This window comes from Ictalurus punctatus, chromosome 12 (genome assembly GCF_001660625.3).
Source record: "Ictalurus punctatus breed USDA103 chromosome 12, Coco_2.0, whole genome shotgun sequence".
NCBI classification, from domain to species: domain Eukaryota; kingdom Metazoa; phylum Chordata; class Actinopteri; order Siluriformes; family Ictaluridae; genus Ictalurus; species Ictalurus punctatus.
Genome location: NC_030427.2, coordinates 12953902 through 12978370, shown reverse-complemented (window position 1 = coordinate 12978370; position 24469 = coordinate 12953902). Strand labels below are relative to the sequence as shown.

At 38.1% G+C, this 24469-nt stretch overlaps 1 protein-coding gene across 6 annotated transcripts; it reads right to left on the bottom strand.

Annotated features, from left to right (window-relative positions):
- Positions 1 to 7805: 7805 nt before the first annotated feature.
- LOC108272700 (kinesin heavy chain) lies at positions 7806 to 23541 on the bottom strand. 6 transcript variants are annotated; one of them, XM_017481322.3, is made up of 26 exons: positions 23327 to 23541; positions 23130 to 23248; positions 22767 to 22854; positions 22614 to 22687; positions 22445 to 22549; positions 22031 to 22079; positions 20769 to 20824; positions 19958 to 20045; positions 19591 to 19715; positions 18844 to 18948; positions 18155 to 18303; positions 17715 to 17863; positions 17218 to 17381; positions 17010 to 17078; positions 16243 to 16449; positions 15971 to 16117; positions 15644 to 15832; positions 14547 to 14664; positions 13978 to 14027; positions 12904 to 13004; positions 12722 to 12823; positions 12571 to 12631; positions 12063 to 12134; positions 10317 to 10421; positions 8832 to 9048; positions 7806 to 8221 (listed from the first exon to the last, which is right to left on the bottom strand). In XM_017481322.3, the coding sequence occupies exons 2-26, from the start codon at positions 23244 to 23246 to the stop codon at positions 8133 to 8135; spliced, it is 2796 nt and encodes a 931-aa protein (XP_017336811.1). In that variant the 5' UTR covers positions 23247 to 23248; positions 23327 to 23541; the 3' UTR covers positions 7806 to 8132. The 6 variants fall into 6 exon arrangements, with proteins under 6 accessions (XP_017336811.1, XP_017336809.1, XP_053540531.1 ...); XM_017481320.3 differs by having other exon boundaries at positions 13954 to 14027; positions 23327 to 23540; XM_053684556.1 differs by lacking the exons at positions 23130 to 23248; positions 23327 to 23541 and adding an exon at positions 23036 to 23091 and having other exon boundaries at positions 13954 to 14027.
- Between the last annotated feature and the right edge of the window lie 928 nt (positions 23542 to 24469).

The following is a 24469-nucleotide window of genomic DNA, read 5'->3' as shown; positions in this document are numbered from 1 at the left end:
ATAACCTGAGAAACAAAAGCTTGAATAAATCAAGGCTTAATTGTTCTACTGCAGGTTTAATGTGTTTCAACGAAATACCTTTTAATAAACTGGATTTCTCGTGAGATATTTCACATTGAACCAGCGAGATAAAGCTAAAAAAAAAAAATGTATAATAGCATTTAAACCATTAATTCACTAGTTTAAGTGATTAAACGTGGTTTAAAAAAAAATCACTCTTCTGCTGGTGATGTCATTCAGGGGCATGAAAGAGCTTTGCTTCTGTCTGCATGCAAACTGTAAGAGACAATCTAAGCTGTCTATCCATTATAAGGCGGCAGATGGACTCAGTATGAGCTCACAGTGAAAGGGGAATCTCTAAAGGTTCTGCTTTCACTCACAGTGTGATTCTCTCACAGCAGGAAAACTGCAAGAATAAATCCTCAGCCTTTAAATATCATCTTATGTGCTGTACGCATTTTCTTAATTATGAAACCTTAAAGGAATACTCCAGCATTTTTCCAACCTAATCTCCATCTAGCACATAGAGACGACACTGATCTGATACCCAGGATGCTAGGAAAAATGGTGGATTGGATATGAGGGGAAAAAATGAACGTGATCTGATCCTGTAAGAAAGAGAAATGATTAGAATTGTGTGTTTTTGCCAATGTTAATGTAATGTAAATGTCTGCATACAGAAGGACTTGTTAGGATAGATTTTTTAAATTATATTTACATTTTATACTTTATTATATTTACAATGCACGTGATTTTTGTCGTGTTTTTAGCTGTTTCCCCCCCTCCTATGCGTTTTAAGTGCTTCATTTAAAAAATAAAATCATTTTAAAGCAAAAATATCAGATGAGTATCGATATTGGCTGACACTCAGAGTTTCAGTTTTAATATCCGTATCGGAAAAGAAGCGGTGACATGCAATCTCTACTAAAAAGCGATAACACGATGGAACACATTTTTATTATTTTTTTGTTCCTGGGTATTAATGGCTCGTACCACAAAAGTAGAGAAAATGGCTATTACTCCCCTCAAATTCTGCTTTCGTAACAAGGACATGTTGAAATATTTTGAAATTGATCTATTTCATTGAGGAAACGGGCAAATTCGCATCTTTTCGTTTACATAAAGTCAGAAAAAACAACATATGAATCAAAATGAACATAGTTACATCGTGAAATGGACGTTTAGGGGCAGAGATGGTGGGGCAGGTTTTTTTAACATTTAAGCAAAACAATCTATTTTTGTAGAGTTTTATGAATTCTGCAGTCAAAGGTATATGTAAAATAATATCTATTTCAGTATTATTTGTCCTTTTAGAGATTACTGTTTTGATGAGGGTGACTTAGTAATATAAGTGAAGAACACACAGTTCTACACACAGATGTACTGTTTCTTCCTTTAAATTCTGTTTAGAAATTGTACAAGCTTCATATTCTGTGCACTGCAGTACGTCACTGCCATATTAATATTCAATAGGAGTTTAGATGTTCAGATGGTCACAAGTTCAATCACACACACTCCTAACACTCCATCTCTCTCACACACACTCAGCACACTTCCGTCATTCCAACAGACACTCATCCGGAGTGAGTGTGTGTGTGTGCCTGAAGTGTGACGATACGAGTAACTGAGCCTCACAACTGAGCTCTCACGAGAGCTCCGTCATTTACGTCCAACGATTTGCCTATACAACAATACATAGTTATTATTTATATTACAGGGCTGTTAACGCTTTCTGACCAGTCAAAATCCAGATCTTGAGTACTTTTCTATAACAGCAGCTCTGACAGTAGCTGTAACATTTCTAGACAAAGGAAAGTCTTTTGCAGTTTCCGAGTAAAATAAACTGTATTTTTATTAAGAGGCTGGTGAGAAAATGACTCTTTATAGCCGTTACAATGGAAACATCCATCCATTTTCTATACCGCTTATCCTACAGGGTCGCGGGGAACCTGGAGCCGATCCCAGGACGCATCGGGCACAAGGCAGGGTACACCCTGGACAGGGTGCTACAACAGAACCGATAACAGGAATGGATTTGTTTTGTGGATGTTCCACGACATTAAATGAAACTATAAATGGATGAAAAGTAATACTTCAGACATTTGACCTTGCAGTGACCTTGACTCTTTTTGGATCAATTCCAAAATGTATTCAGTTCATCTGCGTATTGCAGTTATAAATATCAATTCTACAAATATTCAACCACTTGTTCTTGAGATATGGTCCTGAATGGACATGGACAACCTTAAAAAACAATTAGGTGGCCTATAAAAATTTTAGTTGTTGGTAAACTGCTGTGGAATAAGAGGAATAAAACACTTCGAAGTGTTTACAGTAAATAGCTCACACCATTGAGTCATTAATTACTTTTTTTTTTTTTAAAAAACAGCACACCCTTGAGTGCTTTACTACTTACTCGATAGATATATTAGGAGCTATAATAAGTAAAAATGTGCAAATAGCTGTGGGCTGTAAAAGCATTAAAACAAATACTTCCGTGGATAATTCCTCAGCTCCAGATCTCACATCCTATTCACACACAATATTTTGGTTATTTTGACTTTTTGTAGAATACAAGAAAAACAAACAAAGAAAAGAGGAGCTGGACAGATAGGAGTCCCCGTCTCTTGGACAGACAGACAGACGGGCAGTGTAGCTGCTCTGATTCACGCGCGCGCCATCTCTGGGTGTCCACGCGGACGCGCCTACGTGCACCTGTTGCTCCAAGCCGTGCGCGTGCGCCGCGTCAAACCAGAAAAGATAAACCACAAATACACAAAAAGAGAAAATATTCGACTCTGTTAACAGTTTCACTCAGACTCACCGGTAACGTTTCGTTGATAAACGTGATGTGTTAAGAAAAGAATTAAAAAAATAAACCTAAACTTATACTGCGTTTGGTTCACGTTTTAAACCACTAACTCCATCCTCGTCTTCAGGCGCCGGTGTGAAGAGAGGCTTAGAAGAAGGTGAGATGCTTCAGTGGGCGTGTCATATGATTGGTCGATCAGAAGGATGGGCGTGCCTCGAAGTCCACATGTAAACCAGTGATGGGATTTACGACTCTTTTCAGTGAGTCAGATCTTTTGACTCGACTCACGAAGAAGAGTCAGCTCTTCCGGCTTCCAAACGTCTCATTTCCAAATTTGTGATATTTTGAAACGTAATGTTGTTTCGTATGGCTGACATTATTACGAAATAACATGCGTTTGCGCTGCATTTGTCAAAATATGCAAGCAAGGGAAACACATACGTCTTGTTCACCAAAAAAGACGCGAGTCAACGAGCCGACTCCTTCGTGTACGACACACCATTGTTGTAAAGTCGAACACCATAGTTCAAACCTTCAAAATTCAGTTTTATGGCTATACCTAACTTTTTTTTTCTGTTAACCATCTATTCAGTAGTAGTGAAGATTATGAACATGCATTAATAGGATATGAAATCCTGTCAGGTTTTCTCTTATTAATCTAGCTAGCTAAATATAATATGTACAAAAAAAGAAAAAATAGAAGAAGAAAAAAGACTACATAATTGAAATAAACAGGAACAATTGTATCTTTAGAATGAGCACAAATCTCTTTTACCCCCTTTGAACAATATTCACAATATTTTCTGTCTGGTGGACCACACAAATCTTCCACTTCTACATCAATACTAATGGATGGTGTGTCCTGTATAAAATACAGCAGCCCTATATCCTTATAAGTGTAAATCATGTAAATCATATAAACCTCTGAGGCTAAAAACAAGCAGTAAATGAGTGTTTTGCAACCAAAGAAAGAGAATGCAGTGGTGGAGGAGGTTATTAAAGTATTTAAACTGACATACACTGTGGGTTTCATCCTGTACTTATGCAGTACTGAAATCTCAGTTTTAACTGAAGTCTAAAAATGTATTCAAGCATAACATTCCTCCTGAATCTGCATTCTTCTTAGTCAGCTGCATTCAGTACACACTCCCTAAATCATTCCACACTTGTCCTCAGAGGTTTCCATATCTGAATAGGGTTATTGAGTGAACACTTGTCCGTTTCCCCCCGATATCTTCCCCTGAATAGTTTCTAAATCATAGCAGGATCTGATTAAATCTTAAAATTCCCAAGAATGGCTTGCTTTCATCTATTAAAAAAAACACACACACGTGTGTGGTTGCACAGTCACTCTTTGTGACGCTTGGATCCGACACCAAATGCAGACACATATGCAAGCTGAATCAATCTGGCCACGCGCACACACTTTTTTTTTTTATTATTATTTTTTTAATTCTGATTGGTCAGATGGTGTTGATTAATTTGCTATAACAGAAGCCCTGACAGTAATGCCAGCTGAAAGAAAAACCCCAGGTCTATATTAATGCACTCATTCTAATAACCTACTACTAGTAACTAACAACTAGTAACAACTTACACAGGGACTTGCATTGCTGGGGCGTCACATAATTTAGTTGAAATAATAAATGTATTTAAAAAAAACAAAACAAAAAAAATCAGTTATTTAACAGAAAAACATATAGGCTTTTGGAAGGAGTCTCCAGTGTCAGCACTTTGTAACAGTCAGAGGTAAAGCTGTACCTGTGACAAGCTGTGTTTTATTGTTTTATTCACTTTAAGAGATATGAAAAAAAGAGAGGTTGGTGAAGGAATGCTGCTCGAACAGGAAGTAATCCGTTTTTCAAAACACTCCACAGAATTAAACGGAACTATTAACTGAAAAAACGTATGAAGTGTCATTCTATAATTATTACAAAAAAGTAATTGTTGGATCTTCCATCCATCTTCCACCGCTTACTCCTTCTTCAGGGTCGCGGGGGAACCTGGAGCCTAACCCAGGGAGCTGTTGGATCTTATTTAATGTAATTTTTCTATGTTAATTATATTGAATGGTTAGAACTGTGAAAGAGTGCAATTACCGACATGATCTATATTAGCACAGTATCTTTATTGTGAAGACATTTTACAGAATGGAAAATAATACCAACTCGTGAATTTAAGGATACTAACATCACTGGCATTGTACCCACAGAAAGAGGTCTTCTGAAACCTTGGTATGCATCATTCACTTAGAAAAGTGAATAATGCAAAATTTTAAAACTAGTGTAACATACATCCTAAGGATGACTTGTACCTTTAGGGGTACATTTACATTGTTTACACCTTGCAGCGTGAAAAAGCCGAGTAACTGTACACATTTTGACTGCCTTACTACTTTTATTGGACTTGTGCAGGGCAGCGGGTCTCCAGGACTGTATAATATGAACCCTGCTCTAAAGGACTACACTCTGTTCCCTGATTCTGTTGTTGAAGTGGATTTTTTAGATCATATAACATTTAGAGCAAGCTTTGATAAATCAGCACTGAGGAATGTGACTGCAGTGTCTGGTTACTGTAGCATATCACAAGTATTAGCGCAGGATTAAAGACTGACAGCACAGGACCTTTCAGAGATCAGAAGCCTTGTATAATCAAAGTTCTCAGTGTACTGCTCTACACTGTCAGCCTAGTGTTCAATTCCAAGTGAGAAAATATTGCCAGGATTCACAGAAGCACTGCTGAGAGCCTACTTGTGGAACTTTTGGTCAGATCATGCAGATTCACTGGCAAGTATACAGTTAGTAACTGTATAACACACTGCAAGGTTTAACAGTGCAGTGTTAAATCTGATGACAGAGATTGCTGTAGAGTTTCACTATTATCAGATCATTTACATACAGACACTCCATCTCACTCACAAAGAAGTTACTTGAATACATAATCATGTTTGGATGAATAAGTACCTGAGGATAATGCGAGAATAATGAAGTTCTTGAGACTTTCTATACGTCTGCAGGTAATAGATGCTTAAATACTCCCGAACCACACAGAGCAGGTTGTAGGTGGTGCCGTGACTCGGATTAAAAACACTAATCCACGGACTGAAGTAATTAAAGTGAGTCACACAGGCTATGTTTTATTGCAGACTCAAATTAAAACAGAAGCAGCTTGCTGTTACATGCGAGTTATCCTGTAATTGATACAAGACTTTTCTCCCCAGGTACATCTAGGAGCAAATCCTGGACTGTACACACCATGTCTGGAAATCACACAGTTGTAGCATACAGGTATTAATTTCTTTTATGGTCGTTATGCTCAGAAATTATTACGGTGTACATTATATCGCTCATGCCAGTTCCTTAAATGCAACAAAAGACAAAAAGCATGAAAAGGAGAAAACCTTTCTTCAAACTCATAGACTAGTAAACTAGTTCATGATGAGGTCATCCCTGATTGGGAACTGGTAGAAAGTGCCTGGGTTACATGATAGAGTAACTGGATAAATAACGTAATTAAATTACAGTAAAACAGACACCAGGCATTAAAATCTAAATAGGCCAGTACAAATGAAATAAAAAACTTAACTGAGTTAAAATAAATAAATAAATAAATAAATTAGGAGTCGTTCACAGGAAGCTTTAAGAAATATTCATATGTACACACACACACACACACACACACACACACCATTATTTTTTAACCTACTTTATATGTGAGGCCCTAGGTAAACAGGCACAGGACAAAACCAGAAAAACAATGCACAGAAGACATTGCAAGAAGAAACAAAACCGCCTTGATACAGAATTTGGAAAGCCACAGGGGTCAGAACGAGTTTGGACAGGACACACATTTTAAGGAGTTTCCATAAAACTACTCACTCTGCAGCAGCATTCAGATCTGAATTGAGTCGTCAAGACGCATCAAGAAATGTTTACACAATGTCATCAGAACTTGAGCAGTAACACTTTAAAGCCGTATTGTTTAGTTTGTAAAGAGCCAGCAATGCTGACGGAGAGGGGGTCCAGGGCTTACACCCGCATTCGGAACAGCCCAAGAGGTGAAGCATCACTAAGGCAGTCAGCCTGGGAAAATAAATAAAATCTCACAACACAACACATCAGCCTGAGAAGTGCATAATGTAACACACAAGCACCATCATACACAAGAGCAACCACGGCACAGCCTGCACAGTTATCGTCTTTTTCAGCCATACAGACTTCCAGAAAGGTTCTTTTCCTCACATATCCACACTAAAGCAAATCACACACTTCTGTCAGTCTACTACTGATGGACCTTAAATTGCAGTCAGAAAAAAAAAAAAAAAAAAAAAAAAGACTTCAACACCAAATACAATCATTGTAAACCAAGAGAATTAGCCTATACAAACACCAAGGGTTATTTTGGGAGGATTTACACAGATTCAGATTTTAAATATTGGGGTTACGCTGAAGTAAAATTCAAGGATACTATATTTGTATAAAATCCAGTAAAAATACTCCAGATTATTAGATTTCTTACATCAAACTCAGTGCTACTCAGCTTGGTCTCCATCTGAGAAGACAAAATAAATAAATAAATAAAATTTTAAAAATAAAAAATAAATAAATTTTTAAAAAACTCACTCGTAGCACGAAATCCAAAGCTCCTCTCCTTAACTTACAGTGAAGAGATCACACCCAGTGTAGTTCGGTATATTTCTGCTCTAATACACCTGATTTAACTATTTAACATACTTGAGTTGACTCAGGTGTGTTTGTGAAAGGATTGCTGTTATGGAACAATCTGGAATTTTCCCTTCAGCAAGTTTGCTTGTTTGTATTCTAGTTTATTGACATACCAGGTATTAAATCAAACATTCAATAAAATCCAGCTTATAAAGTCAGACATTTCTGTAAAACATGACTCTATAAAAGATTCTTTAAAATTTACTGATGAAAATTTGAATAGTTTTCCTGGGTCCTTCAGTAAGCAAAGAACAAAAACCTCAGTGAAGTGCTGTTACAGGAAAACTGTGTGGAAACAGCTTTACCTTTTATTGGTACAAAACACTGACACGGGAGACTCCTTCAAAAATGCTAAATAAACAGCTTAGACATAACCTCACCATATTAAATACTCTATGCCTCCCCTGCTTCTGTAGCCAAATCAAAATCTGTAAGAAAAGAACACACAGCTGAAAGAAAATATTTCATTTTATTTAATTTGAGACAGTGCTGTGAAGAAACGGCCAAAACCACAGGAAGAAATCTCCAAATCAAGTCCCTTAATTTACCACAAGTCCTCAGTGAATACAGTCAATTGGGGACACACACAATGAAGATTAAAAATGGTGATAGCTATAGACGATCGGTCCTCCTCTCCCAGCAGTTACAGAGAAGGCATGATGGTGGCCGGCACGAATAGGCTTAGCTGCAACACACACACACACACACACACACACACACACACACACACACACACACTTTTTATTCATTTATAGTTACAGTCCCTCACTAGCCTCTCTCTTTTTTTTTTTAATCAATAAATGCAGCTTGTCATGTTACTGAGTTTTCCAGTGTCAAAAAAAATTAATAGGACAGTTTTATGTTCAAGACCAAACTGTAACCATAACCACAGACACAAATATACAGCACGTTTGTCCACTTTATATTTTAAAATACAAAAACAAGCACTGGCAGTATGTATTTAGATTTGTGAGATTATTGGTTCCCTTCAAGAGAACAAACTGAGACCCATTTCACCATCACTGGCTACGTTTACATGCACATCAATATTCTAATTAGTATTGAGTCACGTAAATGCAGCAATTCCACTGTCTGATTCAGATTAAGACAATCCCTGGAACGTGGCTGTTTTAATCGGAATATAAAAAAATTTATATCTATATAAAAAAAATTCCCTTTTCATGCCAATATTTATAAACCATATAAACAAACAAACATGCACATGCAAAGATTCTGAAAGTGGATTCACGACATTCACACAAGTCCGTGTGTATCTGCACACACACGTGGCTCACCGATAAGAGCAGAGTGTCCACAGCAGGCCATGCTCTTGGCTCGTAATGTGTCTTTGATGCGGTCCACCTCCTGCCGGTAAAGTCTGCGGTCTTGTGCTGTGCTCTGTTTGGTCTCTCTGAGTGCACACTCCAGCGCCTTCACCCGCTCCATCATAGCACGCAGGCGCTTCTCCAGTTTGGGCAGCTCACAGCTCAGGTCTGCGTTTTCTTGTAACAGCTGCCGTGAGAGGGAGCAGGACATTGTTTAGAGACCTCACATCAGGAAACTTCATCTCTCACACTCACACTCACTTGTATAAATGCTCTTTGTTGCTATACGATAGGTATAAATGATATCAACTTAGTCCTCAACTTAAGTGATTCTAATAATACAAATGTGTTCTGTGGCTGGAAAATTCAGAATTCAAATATTATTGTACATGTTTAAATAATGTGCCCGCATTTATCTGCATAGTATTTCCTATTATAAGATTGCAGCAACCCAAAAATGATTATTTAACCGATTTCTAAATAAGTTTGAAATATTCTTGTCCTGTTGGCAGATAATTTAACTAATTTCAAGCATTTTTTTTGCCAGAAACAAACAAAAATTATTCCAAAAGAATAAGAAAATAAAAATCTAATCTAAGAACATGAAATACTAAAACAAATTGTCTATATTTCAGATATTTTCACTTGCTAAAATATATATTATATATATATATATATATATATATATATATATATATATATATATATATATATATATATATATATATATATAAAAAATATATATATATAATATATATATATATATATATATATATATATATATATATATATATATATATATATATATATATATATATATATATATATATATATATATATATATATATATATAATCAGTGTAAAATTTTAATTGTTATGTTCATAAGATAAATCTGTACTGAGGGAGTCTGAAATGGTTTTCTTTAAAGTTAAGAGGGGTCCTGGCTTAAACCTGAGAACCCCTGGTTTATACTTTACTTGTGCATTCAATTATATTTCTATTAAAACCATGGTTTGTTTACTCTATACATTTTAATTTAGATCTCCCAAGTTCTGAAATATTTACACAGCATTGAAGTCATAGGACTCAAAAACAATTTTTCTATAGTTTTGGCCCTAGCATTTAATATCTATTCATTAACTATTATTAAAACATTCAGTCAATTCCATGATTGAATTAGTTTGTATAGATAAAATGTGTTGGATTTTATTTGATTTCATACCAATTAAGTTGTAAATAGTATGAACACTGAACCTAGAAAAAAAACCAAACCCTCATAACTTTTCACACAAAGTGATTAGTGAATAATCACAAAGGTTCAAGTGTGAGAACATGATGAAAGAAACAACCCCCCCCCTCCCCCCTCCTGCAGTTTCTGAAATAGTCATGTGTATAAACAACTGTACAACAGACTCTGAGATCATGTGTCTGCTTGTTAAGACTTGTGTGTTTACCTGTTTATGGACTTTGCTGAGCTGTTCTAGGTTGTTCTCCAGGAAGGAGACCTTATGTTTATGTAGCACACGGCTTTCTCCATTCTCACAGTCCGGTGCAGTGCTCTGGCAGTCAGCAAAATCACCATCATTACGTTAAACATGCTGTAGTAAAAATGTTGAGGAAGTGCTATGACAAGGCCATACTGTAGTGTCAGAATGTTACTGTTTAGCAGGTTTAAAGTGGACGATTTCCTACCAAGTATTAGGAGGTACAATGTGAAAGTAATGGCTTCCCCGCTTACTGTCTATATACAGTGCCCTCCACTAATATTGGCACCCTTGGTAAATATGAACAAAAAAGCTGAAAAACTGTCTTTATTGTTTAACCTTTTGATGTTTTGTTAAAACAATTCACAAAAATACTCTGCTCTCATGGATATCAAACAATTGGAAACAACACAGGTTTATCAAAAAAACATTTTTGTGTTGATTTTGATGTATGTTTTGGATTATTGTCCTGCTGGAAGATCCAACCACGGCCCATTGTAATCTTTCTGGCAGAGGCAGTCAGGTTTTCATTTAATATCTGTTGATATTTCAGAGTCCATGATGCCATGTATCCTAACAAAATGTCCAGGTCCTCTGGTAGTAAAACGGCCCCAAAATATTAAAAAGAGTCACCACCATATTTAACCGTGGGCATGAGGTACTTCTCCATATGGCTACCTCTCTGTGTGTGCCAAAACTACCTCTGGTGTTTATTGCCAAAAAGCTCTATTTTGGTTTCATCTGACCATAGAACCTGATCCCATTTGAAGTTCCAGTAGTGTCGGCAAACTGAAGACACTTGAGTTTGTTTTTGGATGAGAGTGGAGGCTTTTTTCTTGAAACCCTTCCAAACAACTTGTGGTGATGTAGGCGACTTCGGATTGTAGTTTTGGAGACTTTCTGACCCCAAGACATAATAACTTCTGCAATTCTCCAGCTGTGATCCTTGGAGATTTTTTGGCCACTCAAACCATCCTCTTCACAGTGCGCTGGGATGATGTAGACACGCGTCCAATTCCAAGGTTGATTCATAGCATTTCCAGTTGGCTGGAACTTTTTTGCCCTGATGGTGTACATGGGCATTTTCAATGCTTTGGCTTTTTTCTTATAGCCACTTCCCATTTTGTGATGCTCAACAACCATTTGGCACACCCCACAGCTATATTCCTTGGTCTTACCCATTGTTATGAATGACTAAGGGAATTTGGTCTGTGCGTTACCTCATATTTATACCATATTTAAAGCCATGTTTGAACAATTTCCTGTTCCTAGTCACCCAAGTGTACTACAAAATGTAAAATAATCAATAGCAATATACTTCAAATATATTTTTCTCATATGAATTCATAGGGGTGCCAATTATTGTGGCACACATATGTAACTTTTTTTTTTGATAAACCTGTTTGCGCAATTGTTTACTATCCATGAGAGCAGAGTATTTTTCTGACTTTTTAAAATTCATTTTTTTTTTAAAATATCAAAAGGTCAACCAATAAAGATGATTTTTCCATAGCCTTCTTGAGGGTGCCAATATTCGTGGAGGGCACTATAGTCGATAGGCCAAAACAACATTTTGAACTGGAACTACGAGGCTAATGTTCCTACTGAGAAATCCAGCTTGGTCTGACCAGCTACCAAATACCAACACATCAGCAGATGAAGACAGTCTACCAGTGTGACCAGTCTTACACACACACGATAATAATCATGAGGTACCTTTTCAACATGTGTGGTCAGGTTCTGCACAAACATTGTCCGCAAACTATGTAAAGACCGGAGCTGTTGGGCCTGAAACAGCACACACAGATAAAGAGATAAGGATTTCTGAGACACTGTCCCTGATATTAAACATGGATATTAATCTTACACCTTCAGTATAGCGTTCAGTGCCTAAACACACATACTTCATTTTAATTTATCACACACATACACACAAAAGGCAAATATTAAACTTTTAAATGGTCTTAACAAATTATTGGTGAGGAAATTAGCAAGAATTAAACAAATGCACTCCTGAGACTGTTTACTTTTGCTGCAGTGAACTGTTTGGGAAAGATAGAAACAGGGAAATTCACTTCTACAGTCTTCAATGCAAAGGTAAAATCGTGATAATTAAAATGTTTGATGTAAAATTCAAACTAACATGTCAGAGTGTACAGAATTTTCCAAAAATATCCTCTGTATGTAGTGAGTGTATATAAAAGGAAAAACCCTTTAATCTCACCAGTGCCTCTTCAAAGTCTCTCAGCTCAGCACTGGTGTGCTCGGTCTTCTCATTAGACACACTGTGTACAAAACAGCGTTACATCATGATTTGCTCATTTGTAGTGCGTGTGTCTCTGTACGAGTGTGTAGATTTATACAATAAGGCCTACATTAGTTTCTGTAGGTTGATTTCTTTCTCCTGCACGCGCATCCTCAGGGTTTCATATTCACACTGAAGCCTTTTCTGCTCCAGCACCAAATTCTCATTAAACCTGAGAAGGGAACAAAGATATTTAATAATGAAACATTTTATGAGCATTTCAAGAAGGTGTGTGGGTGCGGGCTCTTTTACTCCTTCAGTTCGTCCAGCATTCTCTGTTTGCTGTTAAACTCCTCGTGCATTTGAACCAACATCTTCGACTGCGTCTCTCTGTGACGCTCATTCGAAGCACCCTACAAAAACACACATACACAGAGATCTCTGGTTTTTAGGTCTCCAAATGAGCATTATTTTTCTTCAAGCTTTTCAGAGTAGAAAAATCACTCAAGAAAATTCTGTGTCAGATGCTATTTTGGTTCTTCTCCTACACACACACGTAAACGGAGTTCATCACGATTACTAAAAGTACATAAGAGTTCATAAATTGAGAGGCAGCATAGTGAGTTAGGAAATAACAAAATGGCTGCAAACAGCATAAATGATCACGTACGTTACGCAGCTATTCAGCTAGGAACAGGACTTGGATTTATGCAGTGTGGGTGGAGACAAGTAAGAAATTAATCATGTAATATTTATGTATATTAATAACAGTACAAAAAGTCTTAGCAGGCAGAGGAAAAAAACAAAACAAAACACTGGTTAAAAGTGACCAGAATTACCCTAGCATATACCACTGGGCAAGAGAGTTATTTATTTATTTTTTTCCACTGTTTTCAACACTAAGAAGCCTAAAAATGTGACCACTACTTAATTAGCAGCGTCTCTATATTTTTATATACTTGTTTTCTATTAGCTATTTCTATTAGAATCGGCTTTTTATTCCACGTGAATTTTATTCACGTTTGGTCTCAGTCCAGCTGTGAAGAGAAGTGTCGTTTTCAGGAATCTCCTTTATCGCTGCAGCAAGGGAAGGGATCAAAAATGGTAGATGTTACGGCTAAACTGTAGAGGTTATAACACCTCTGAGTTTAGAACTTTAGCACACAAAAAGTCCATACAGTCCATACAACTCCTACATTCTATTCAGAGCCTTTTTACTCAAATGAACACTTCTAGCAGTAATTCACAGACGTAGCTGTGCAGAGCCTGATTAATTCTAGACCAGACATTTCTTGTCTCTTTGTGCATGCATGCATACACACACATTATATTTTTTATACACACACATTATATAAAAAATACCTGGCTTTGCGGGGACTGGTTTACCTTCAGGAGCTCTTTCTGCTTCTCAAGTTCACACAAATCCTGGTTGCTTTCTGCAAAGAGAAAACATTGTATTCGTAATGACACGGTTTTACTTCTCTTTCCAATTGTAGAATGATTTCCTTCGTTACTACAGAAATCTCTCAATATTCAAGAATTCACTTCAGCCATGGAAAAAGTCTCCAGGACAAAGGAATTTATGGTTTATCAGTAATGTTATAAGCTGCATTTTTGTCTTATTAAGAGACTGAGGAAGAACAGAGTCTGGTGAGGGAATGTTTGTTTATAAATGCTATAATACAAGTGATAACAGGAACTTGTTTCACAGACATTACACAAAATATCTACAATGGATAAAAAATTACTAAACGTCAGTATCAAATTGTAATTTTGACAAATGGTATAAGAGAAATAAAATGCTTCAGGACATGCAGTTATTTGAAAATGATCAAGTTTATGGAGGTACCAGTAACTCTCGTCACATAAATCACACATGCTATCATTATTTTCTATAACAGCCTCAAAGGCAACTACATTCGCTTATACCAAAACAGCTCCTTGTTCAGAGTTACCGTGTGTGTGAAGTTTGGGTAACTGTTCAGCAAGCATGTGCGGAGTGATCTCCAGCGCTCTCCTCGTCTCCTCAGCTTTCTGCACACACTCCGTCAAAGACTTGATCTTCACCTGGTACTGTCGTCATAGCAATAAGAAGGGAAGCACCTCAGTACAGGATGTCCTTCGTTATCGCTTAAAGAAACATGCTGTGAAGGACAGTACATACTGACCCCTATGGACACAATGTTTTCGTCTCTTCAGGGCTGGTTAGTGTTTAAGCTTTGAATGGGTTTTTTAAATACACGGATTTTCGTGTCTTAACCTTTGGAAGTAAAAGGAAGTCTTTGTTAAATATAGGTGTGCAACAATTATTGGCACCCCTATGAATTCATATGAGAAAAATATATTTTACGTATACTGATTAAATGAAAACCTGACTGCCTCTGACAGAAAGCTTAAAATGGGTTGTGGTTTTATCTTCCAGCGGGACAATGATCCAAAACATACATCAAAATCAACGCAAAAATGGTTTACTGACCACAAAATCAAGGTCCTGCCATGACCATCCCAGTCCCCTGACTGAAACCCAGAGAAAACCTGTGGGGTGAAGTCAAGAGGAGAGTCCACCAGCGTGGACCTCGAAATGAAGGATCTGGAGAGATTCTGTATGGAGGAATGGTCTCAGATCCCTTGCCATGTATTCTTCAACCTCGTCAGGCGTTATAGGAGAAGACTCAGAGCTGATATCTTGGTAAAGGGAGGTAGCACAAAGTATTGACTAAAAGGGTGCCAGTAATTGTTGCACACCTATATTTAACAAAGTTTTTTTTTTTTTTTTTTTAAATAAACCTGTGTTTTGTTTGCAATTGTTTGATATACATAGAGTATTTTTGTGAATTTTTTTAACAAAAGATCAAAAGGTTAAACAAAAGAATTTTTTCACAGCTTTATTTGCTCATATTTACCAAGGGTGCCATTATTAGTGAAGGACACCGTATTTAAAGCAAAATGTTTTTATTTAGAACTTATCCAGTCTCCTCACATAAGCAGTGAGGAAATCAGATGGTTTTCAGACAGAACTCAAAGCTTGAGATTGAAACGTCTGCCACCTCACCTGAGAGATGAGTAAGTGACAGGAAGCTAGCTCTCCGTCACTGGCCAGGATCTTGAACGAGGTGTGCTCATGGGTAGACTCTAACTGTTTGGTGTGAATGATAAGGCTTTTCAATTCAGACTTGAGCTTTGTGAGGAAAAGTTGAACCGCTGAGAACTCGTCGTCTAAAGAAACACCATCCTCACACACCTACAACACAGACAGCAAAAGAGAGAGAGAGAGAGAGAGAGAGAGAGAGAGAGAGAGAGAGAGAGAGAGAGGTAGAGAGAAATGATCAGAACTCAAGCAGATGTTCTGTGCATGTCTAAACTGGATGTGTTTGTTTACCATTTTGATTTCATGAACACAGATGATGGCTCCCATGTCACTCAGATCTCTCAGCAGCACATGGAGAACGTCCACTGTCCTCCTCTTCTGACTAGCAATGAGTTCCTGCAGCTCAACTAACTCGCTCCGAGTGGCCTCTAGCATCTCCTAGCGCACACACACACACTTTGTCCTGTTAGTGGGAGTAATGTGTCCATGTAGCCTTGTTTTACATTCTCCTCAGCTGTGAGTAAGTGTATGGAGTGTGTATATAGGGTGGCCCATGTACTCACGTTCTTCACAGCGAGCTGTGAGCCGAGTGTGTGGTTGGTATGTGTTGAGTTGGAGGCCTCCTGACTCTTCCGGTCATAGTTAAGAGCGAGTTCCTCCAGTGCAGACAGCACCTCCCTCACCTCTCTCCTCATGTCTTCGTTGTCTCTCCGCAGAGAACACAGCTCCTCCTGAACACGAGTGCAGTCCCGCTGCGACGACGCCAAGAACTACACACAGCAGAACAAACACTTAAAATGAATGTAAAGCCAATACTAGTTAGTTAAAGTAGATACAGCTTCATAGAGTGGTACAATAACTTCATACTGAAGAGCCACAACACTATACTGCATTGCACTGGTCCTGTTTCAACACTAACTCTAACTACTACTAAAAACAATAACAAATTTTTTAAAAATGTTTATTTATACAGTGCCCTTCTTGTGGCAGGAATCCTTAGAACCTTTATTGATACAAAGAGCAAGCAGTCACAATATTTCTGCTATTTGTTTTAGTCATGAGACACTTGAGTCTTGCCCCAGACGATCGTAGACAATGTTATGAAACAGACACTGGGTGTCAAAAGGTTGCCAGTCAAAACAGTTTTTTTAATCGGTTTAAAAAAAAAAAAAAAAAAAAAAAAAAAGGCTTAAAATTATAAAACCCTGTTAGGAATTAGGAATGGTGGACTAAATTGGGTGTGTAAATAAATCTCTGTAGGGTTTATGCTCTCCAGAGTCTCACACCCCTGATGTTCACGGTGTATTGTAGGAAGATGATTGTCCCTGACCTCTTCCTGTACTTCCATCTGTAGCCTCAGTTTCTCCACCAGCTGCGTCTGTAGGTTAATCTCTTCATCCTACAGAGACACACAATCCATCACTTACTCACTATAATAGCTCAAATGATCAGTAGATGTAGGTCCAATGCATCATGTGTGTATTTAACACCGCCATGCGACAGTAAAGTCATCCAGGCGCACACACACACACACACACCTTATCATCCAGTAGTTTGTACAGGTTGCTGATGTTCTCCTCGTACTGACTGTTCTCCATGGCCAGCGTTTCAGAAGCCAAGCCATTACTGACGATTGGTACGTGGTCACTAAGCTCTTCCTGTTTTTTGTCACTCAATTTCTCCGTCACAGGTACACACACACCTGAGATACACCACATATACATATTCAGGTGCCTTCCCCAATTTCTATAATTTATCCAGCGGCCGATCCGTGGGATGCCATGGGATAGGATAATCTGAGATTTAAAGCCCTGCCTAAAATTTGGACACTATTGGAAAAGGAAAGGCTTGTGCCTCAAAATCGGCACAAGCATCCTGAAGACGTTAGATGTAAAGGTAAAGGCACCAGTTACAGAAGGAGAATTATATAACACGTGGAATGAACACACAGTCAAGATTAAACTCTCTAGATCCTCATGTAGAACTTTCTAGACCCCCCCCCAATATGTCAATTATGTCTGTTTCCTTCTCTCACCAGTCTTCCACTGATTGAGCTCTGTCTGCAGTTTGTCTACGAGCTCTTTCATATTAACGCCTTTCTGTTTCTCTTTGTAATATTTCTTCTTCCACTCCTCTGCTGTCAGTTCCAAATTCACACACACCGTGTTTCTGATGCTCTTTGCTCTGATGGGGGGAAAACGCACACACATACACTTACATATATTTTCCATTGTATTAGACTACCACAAAATAATAATGGGTATTTGCTCTCGTCTCAATCAGTTACAGGGAGTCAAGTCACATTTAAGCAAAGTGTAATTGCAGTGAGGAGATCAGAAGGTGAAAAATAAATCTGGAAATACATTTACCTCTTCCCACACACCCCTTAGAAAATGTTATTTTTAGTTCTTTTTTGTGTATTAATGGATTCCACATAGCTGTATTATTTAGCACCTTTGTGCATTTACACATCACCTTTGTCCAAAGAGGAGCGTGGATCTCGTCTCGGCCTCGTTAAAGGCAGATGGAGAGCAGCAGATGATGATGGTGGTCCTGCAGTTTCCACCCAGAGAATCCTGAAGGATGCGCGTCATCTTACTGTCACGGTACGGCACATGAGTTTTCTACAACACACACAGACAGACACAGACACACACACAAAACCTTATGCATTTCCTGATCACGATGTCTTTTCTGATATAACACACAGACAGTCCATGATGACAGGGTTGCCAGGTCTGCTGTCCTCCTGTGCTACTTTTGATCTGCGTCCACAAGTTGATTTTAATATATTACTTGTGTGCAGCATGTGAGACAGAAACAGGTGAAACAGTGTATCTATTATTTATTGTAATTGTAGGAAAAGTGTAAGAAATAAAAACATTTATTGTATGCTTGCTGTGCATCAGTGATGGTTCACTCTTGGCTATTCTTTATTTTGAAAATAGGGAGTATAATAACTAAAAAACAAGATTATTGTAGGACTTTGAAAATGAACACGTGGTTGTGGCCCAACACATTACTGACACGGTTTATATTTTTGTTTTTTCCCCCCTTTTATTTGACAAATGGTAATCATGGTTTTGGAGTTTCATACAGACCTGGCAACATTACATGATGCAATATCTGCTAGACACACAAACTACAGAGAGTGGAAATCTTACAGTCCCCTCTGCCAGTGCAGAGATCACATTGCCAAGCGCTGATAGAGACTTGTTGATCATTTTTGCTTCATCAAGCACGGCGCCTGCGGCCCCCGTCTTACTGACCTGCAGGATGACAGCAGAAACAATGATGTCCACACACAATTCTCAGAAACATGTCATCAACAATGGTTGAGCGAGCTTCAAGAATGTTTTTTCTCTACGAGTCTGGCTGTAATATATTACACACATGGTGATATGAGCATAAAGTCACATCTTGAAAACTACAAGTAAGGAGTAAAACACTTGGGGAGATACTATTATAGAAAAATAATTAACAACACGTTCGTGTGATGCAGCTTGCCAAAGTAGAGTTACAGTTGCCAAACTGAAGGCGATTCATTTCATATAACAGAACGTCCTGAAGTGTTTTATTTCTCTTACATAGCATAGCAACTTTCCAATGGTAAAGACTTTTTTTTTTTTTTTTTTACTTTACAAGTGGTTCTTTTACCCGTTCACAGATATATTTAATATTGCTAAACACGTTTGTTCCTGGTGTCACTTGTTACAGCAATTATAAATAAGTCAATCCATTTCTTCTCAGTCTTGAAGTTAATAAGACAAATTAAATCAATCCGTCGTCAATGCCAAGCAGCATTTTAACACCAACAAAAATATTTTACTTCCTGTTTGTGCAAAACGAATGGTATTCGAATAAACCTAAAGTCTCTTCAATGTCTATGTCAACTAGAACCTGATTCATACCTTCTCGCTGCCAGCCAGGTCGACCAGGTAGAGTTTTCCTGTCAGTTTATGCGCAGTGTCCAAATGCTCCTGTTTGATATTGATGAGGAAGATGCTGTGGCTACGGGAGCTGTGCTCGTTCATATCTCTCACACACACACACACACACACACACACACACACACACACAAAAAAATACCAACATTTATAATGACTCACACAGATAACAACACAGATAGCCAGGAACTAATGTAAGTGGTCAGGAGGAAAAAAAAAAAAAAAATAAGGTTTAAAATAAATCTCATACACCATGTATTTAGTAAATGGTTTATGTCAAAGGAGTTAATAAGGCAGGTCTAAAGATGAGTGGAAGTCAAAAGGCACTCACTGGTTACTGCTACATGCCGGTTTGCTTTTCCATCATCAATCACTTGCATCATTTCCTCTGGACTAGAAACAAAGCGCTCGGTACAACCCTACCACACACACGATTAAAATAGATTACCCTTTTTTTTTTTTTTTTTTAAAAGCATTTCACACTTTTTAAGTCTAAACCTCTGCATTATTCATTTTCTGTACCAGGTTACAGGGGAGCCTGGAGCCTATTCCAGGGAACTCTGAGCACAAGGGCCCCTGGACATGGTGCCAACCCATCTCAGGGTACAATTGCACACACATTCATGGACAATTTGGGTAATGCCAATCAGCCCACAATGGATGTGTTTGGACTGGGGGAGGAAACTACCAAAGCACTGCGAGACCATGCAAACTCTATGCACACAAGGCGTAGGCGGGATTCGAACCCACAACCCGGGGGTACTAAGCAAACGTGCTAACCACTAAGCCACCATGCCAATCAACATTGCCCCAAAGCTGTTTTTACAGAAATCCTAATGTAGATTTAGATCTAGATGACAGTGAAGAAAAACTCCCCGAGATGCCAAAGAAACCTTGAGAGGAACCAGACAGAAAAATGGAACCCATCCTCTTCTGGGTGATACCAGATTATAAATCAATATAATATACAGGTGTAGAAGACTAAAGATCAGCAGGATGTTCAGTATAAAGTATAGTCTTTATGATTAGAAAAGCAAAGAACTGCTGCAGTAATGACATATTTAGTCATGGAATTTGTCATCAGTATTGGATTATAATTTTTCAGTAATGTACTCAACACTAGCTGTAATGAACCATGTTACCTTCACATAGGGAACACGATTTTTATTCTCATGCACCGGCAGGTTGGTCTTCGACACTACAAACACACACACAAAAATTGTTAAATCAGACATTTTTCCAGACCAATATAAAAAGGTACGTCACATGACTCTCAGAAATGTTAGAGCTTGAAGAGGCTTTTTTTTCCCCCCCCTTTTACAAAGTCAGTGACAGCAAATACTGGACGGTGCAGAATTTCAGAACTCCACTACATAATTAAAATATATAAATTTCTTGAAAACTGACAAAGACTGACAAATATATGAAGACTGATTATCAGAAATAATAAACTACTTCACATGGCTATAACAATATATACCACCCCAACTGCGAAAAAGTTGGGACAGTATGGAAAATGCAAAAAACAAACAAAAAGTCATTTGAAAATTCAGATCACCCTGTACTATACTGAAAGCAAATTATTTGATGTTTTACTTAGTAATTTTAATTTATAATACAAAACACGATTCCGCTGTGCTACTGTCCATCTCAGATGAGACCGAGCCCAGAGAACTCAGCGGCGCTTCTGGACAGTGTTGATGTATGTCTTCTGCTTTGCATAGTAAAGCCTTAACTTGCGCCTGTGGATGCAGCGGCGAATGATGTTGACTGACAAAAGGTTTACCAAAGTACTCCCGAGCCCATGTCCAGATATCCATTACAGACGCATGACAGGTTTTAAGACAGTGACGCCTGAGGGATCGGAGATCGCATTCAGAAGTGATTTTCGGCCTCACCCTTTACGCACCAAGATTTGACTTGATTCCTTGATTTTTTTTTATTATATTGTGCAGTGTAGAAGGTGAAATGCCCAAAATCCTACTGATTTGTCTTTGGAGAATGTTGTTCTCAAAGTGTTGGATTATTCGCTGCATCTGTTGGCAGATTGGCGAGCCTCGACCCGTCCTTGCTCTTGAAGGACTAGATGTTTTTTGGAGGCTCCTTATATACTATGATTAGATGATTGCCTCACCTGTTTCACATCACCTTCTTATTCCAACTTGTCACATCGCTTTTAGTCCCAACTTTTTTGGAACGTGTTGCACGCATCAATTTCAAAATAAAAGTTTACCTTCAAAAAACTAAGCAGTTGATCAGGTAAAACATAAAATAACTTGTCTGTGTACATTTTTTTTTTGTTTAAATACAAGTCAAAGTACATTTACAAATCACTCCACTTTGTTTTTATTAAAATTTTCCTTTCTGTCCTAACTTTTTCAGAATTGGGGTTGTAAACCCTTACCATCCAACAAATCCCTGATTTTCTCCAGGTAGATTTCAAAGTAGGAAACCTGTAAGCGTCGAGACACAAGATCAGTGTGTGCACCACAAAATGTATACATATCCAGGTAGAGGTGTTTATCAAATGTATGGATATCAGTGTACCCAAAAAAAAAAAAAAAAAAAAAAAAAAAAAAAAAAGTTTATGAATCTCACCATTCAAGCATTCATAATTAGTAAATTCACCAATGTGGTTTGAATGATTAATTTGTTCATAGAACCAATAGAAAATGGGAAAAAAAGTAGTAGTTAATTCAAAAATTTCACTGGCAGATTAAAAAAAAAAAAAAAAAAAAAAAAAAGTAACTACTGGAGTGAAATAGGTACATCCGGTATAAAACCCATTCAATAGCACAAAACAAGTCTTGCAACTCACCTTAATATGGAACTCAAGGTTCTCCTGCACGGAGTAAATGTGATCGAAAATATCATGAGCGATACGAGGAATTATCCCCATCATCTCAGGGTCATGGAGCCTCCCCTGTAAAACAAGTGGGTGTCAAGATCAAGACCAAGACCAACACCCACTTGCTCACAACACTCACCTCCATGGTGTGCGTTTTCCCTGATGACGTTTGGCCGTAGGTAAATATGGTGCCATTGTAGCCAGCCAGAACATCTACATATCACACACAGAATTTCAAATTAAAATAAAACACATCCTGAGTGTGTCTTCAATCAACATTGCAAGGTTTTACCTCTGACAGTGTCTTTAGCACAGGATTCATAAACCTGCTCCTGCGTCGTGTTGGGTGGCAAAACCTGGTCAAACACATAAGGCTTACCCTGAAACACACACACACACACACACTTAAGTTGAACATGTGAGAATGATATTTTCACCTTTACTAAGGTACCATTTAGCAGGTTTCCTCTCAGAGAGACCTAATATGTTTTAGCACTTTGAAGAGTTTTAGTAGAATGGCACTAAAACTCGCTTCATTTCTATTTAGTGAATAATATAAACCATAGTAACATCTCCTGATAGGAAGGAAAGGAAAAAAAAATCACTGCAGTCACGTGACACCCTACAACAGAAAACAGCTCAAGACAAGACTTACACTGAACACCACCGAATCCCTGCCTTTAAATTTGATGACGTGTTTGTTTGTTCTCTTAACTTCTGACTCGTTCAGAGGTCTGAACCGACACATCACTCTGACTCCGCACTGCTCCATTTCTAAAATAAAAAATATCCAGAGTTCAACACGCAACGCTTATTTGAGCCTTTTTTTTTTTTTTTTTTAGTATTTATCACCGCAAAAGTCTTGAGTCGAGGCAGGAAGGAAAAGCACACATATTAGAACCGAAAGGAGCACCAGGGCCGAGATAGTGAGACGGCGGCGCGTGCGCCATATGGGTGCAGGTGCCGTTAATTAAACTACTCGGGAACCTTAATCATGATGAGTCGCTAGAGAAAGAGTCGGATCTTTCAGGTGAACTTCGATAGCCGACTCTCATATACGAGTCAGGTTTTTCTTCTTCTTTTGTAGATGTAGGCAATACTGTTACTCTTGATTTACTGTAATATAGTAGGAGATGATTAGATTTCAGGATAAACCGAAACAAGTCGTCTTAATTAATCACAGACAATGCAGGGATGCTTACTGTGCAAAGGTGCACTTATTTTTATTTTTTAAAAATTATTTATAGATTTCAGACAGTCTATTGCAATGTATGGTTATTTTATTCATTAGAAGGTTAGATTTCTTCACGTTGTCTCTGGGAGTTTTTCTTCAGTCATCTCTTGCTTGTTCAATATGGGTCTAAATCTACGTTAGGATTTCTGTAAAGCAGCTATGTGGCAATGTCAATTGGTACGGTGGTTTAGTACCTTGGAGTTGGGGGTTTGAATCCCGCTTCTGCCCTGTGTGTGCAGGGTTTGCATGTTCTCCCCGTGCTTTGGGGGTTTCCTTCCCCAGTCCAAAGACATGCGTTGTAGGCTGATTGGCATTTCCAAATTGTTTATAATGTGTGATTGTGCTCTGGAATGGGTTGACAGCCTGTCCAGGTTGTCCCTTGCCCTGAGCTCCCTGTGACCCTGTGTAGGATGAGCAGTTAGGAAAATGGATGGATGGAACTCATAGTTAGACAAAGACAACCACTAGTAAGGATGGATTACTGAATGTGTCTACTAGGCACAGGCCCAGGGGCCCAAGGAGTCAGAGGACACAAAAGCCAGAGCCTCTGCATAAAGTCACTCTTATTAACTAACCCGAGTCAAAGGTCCTTAAGAAATAGTCCACACGATAACTTTGAAGATGTCACAGGAATGAAAGCATCATTACACTTTCAAAGTGGGGACAAAGTTTAGGACTTTGTTGGCCGAATCCTCTGCATTTTGTTGACATGCTGCTGACTTTTTTTTTTTTTTACATGTCCTTAAATCTCTGCTCTATTT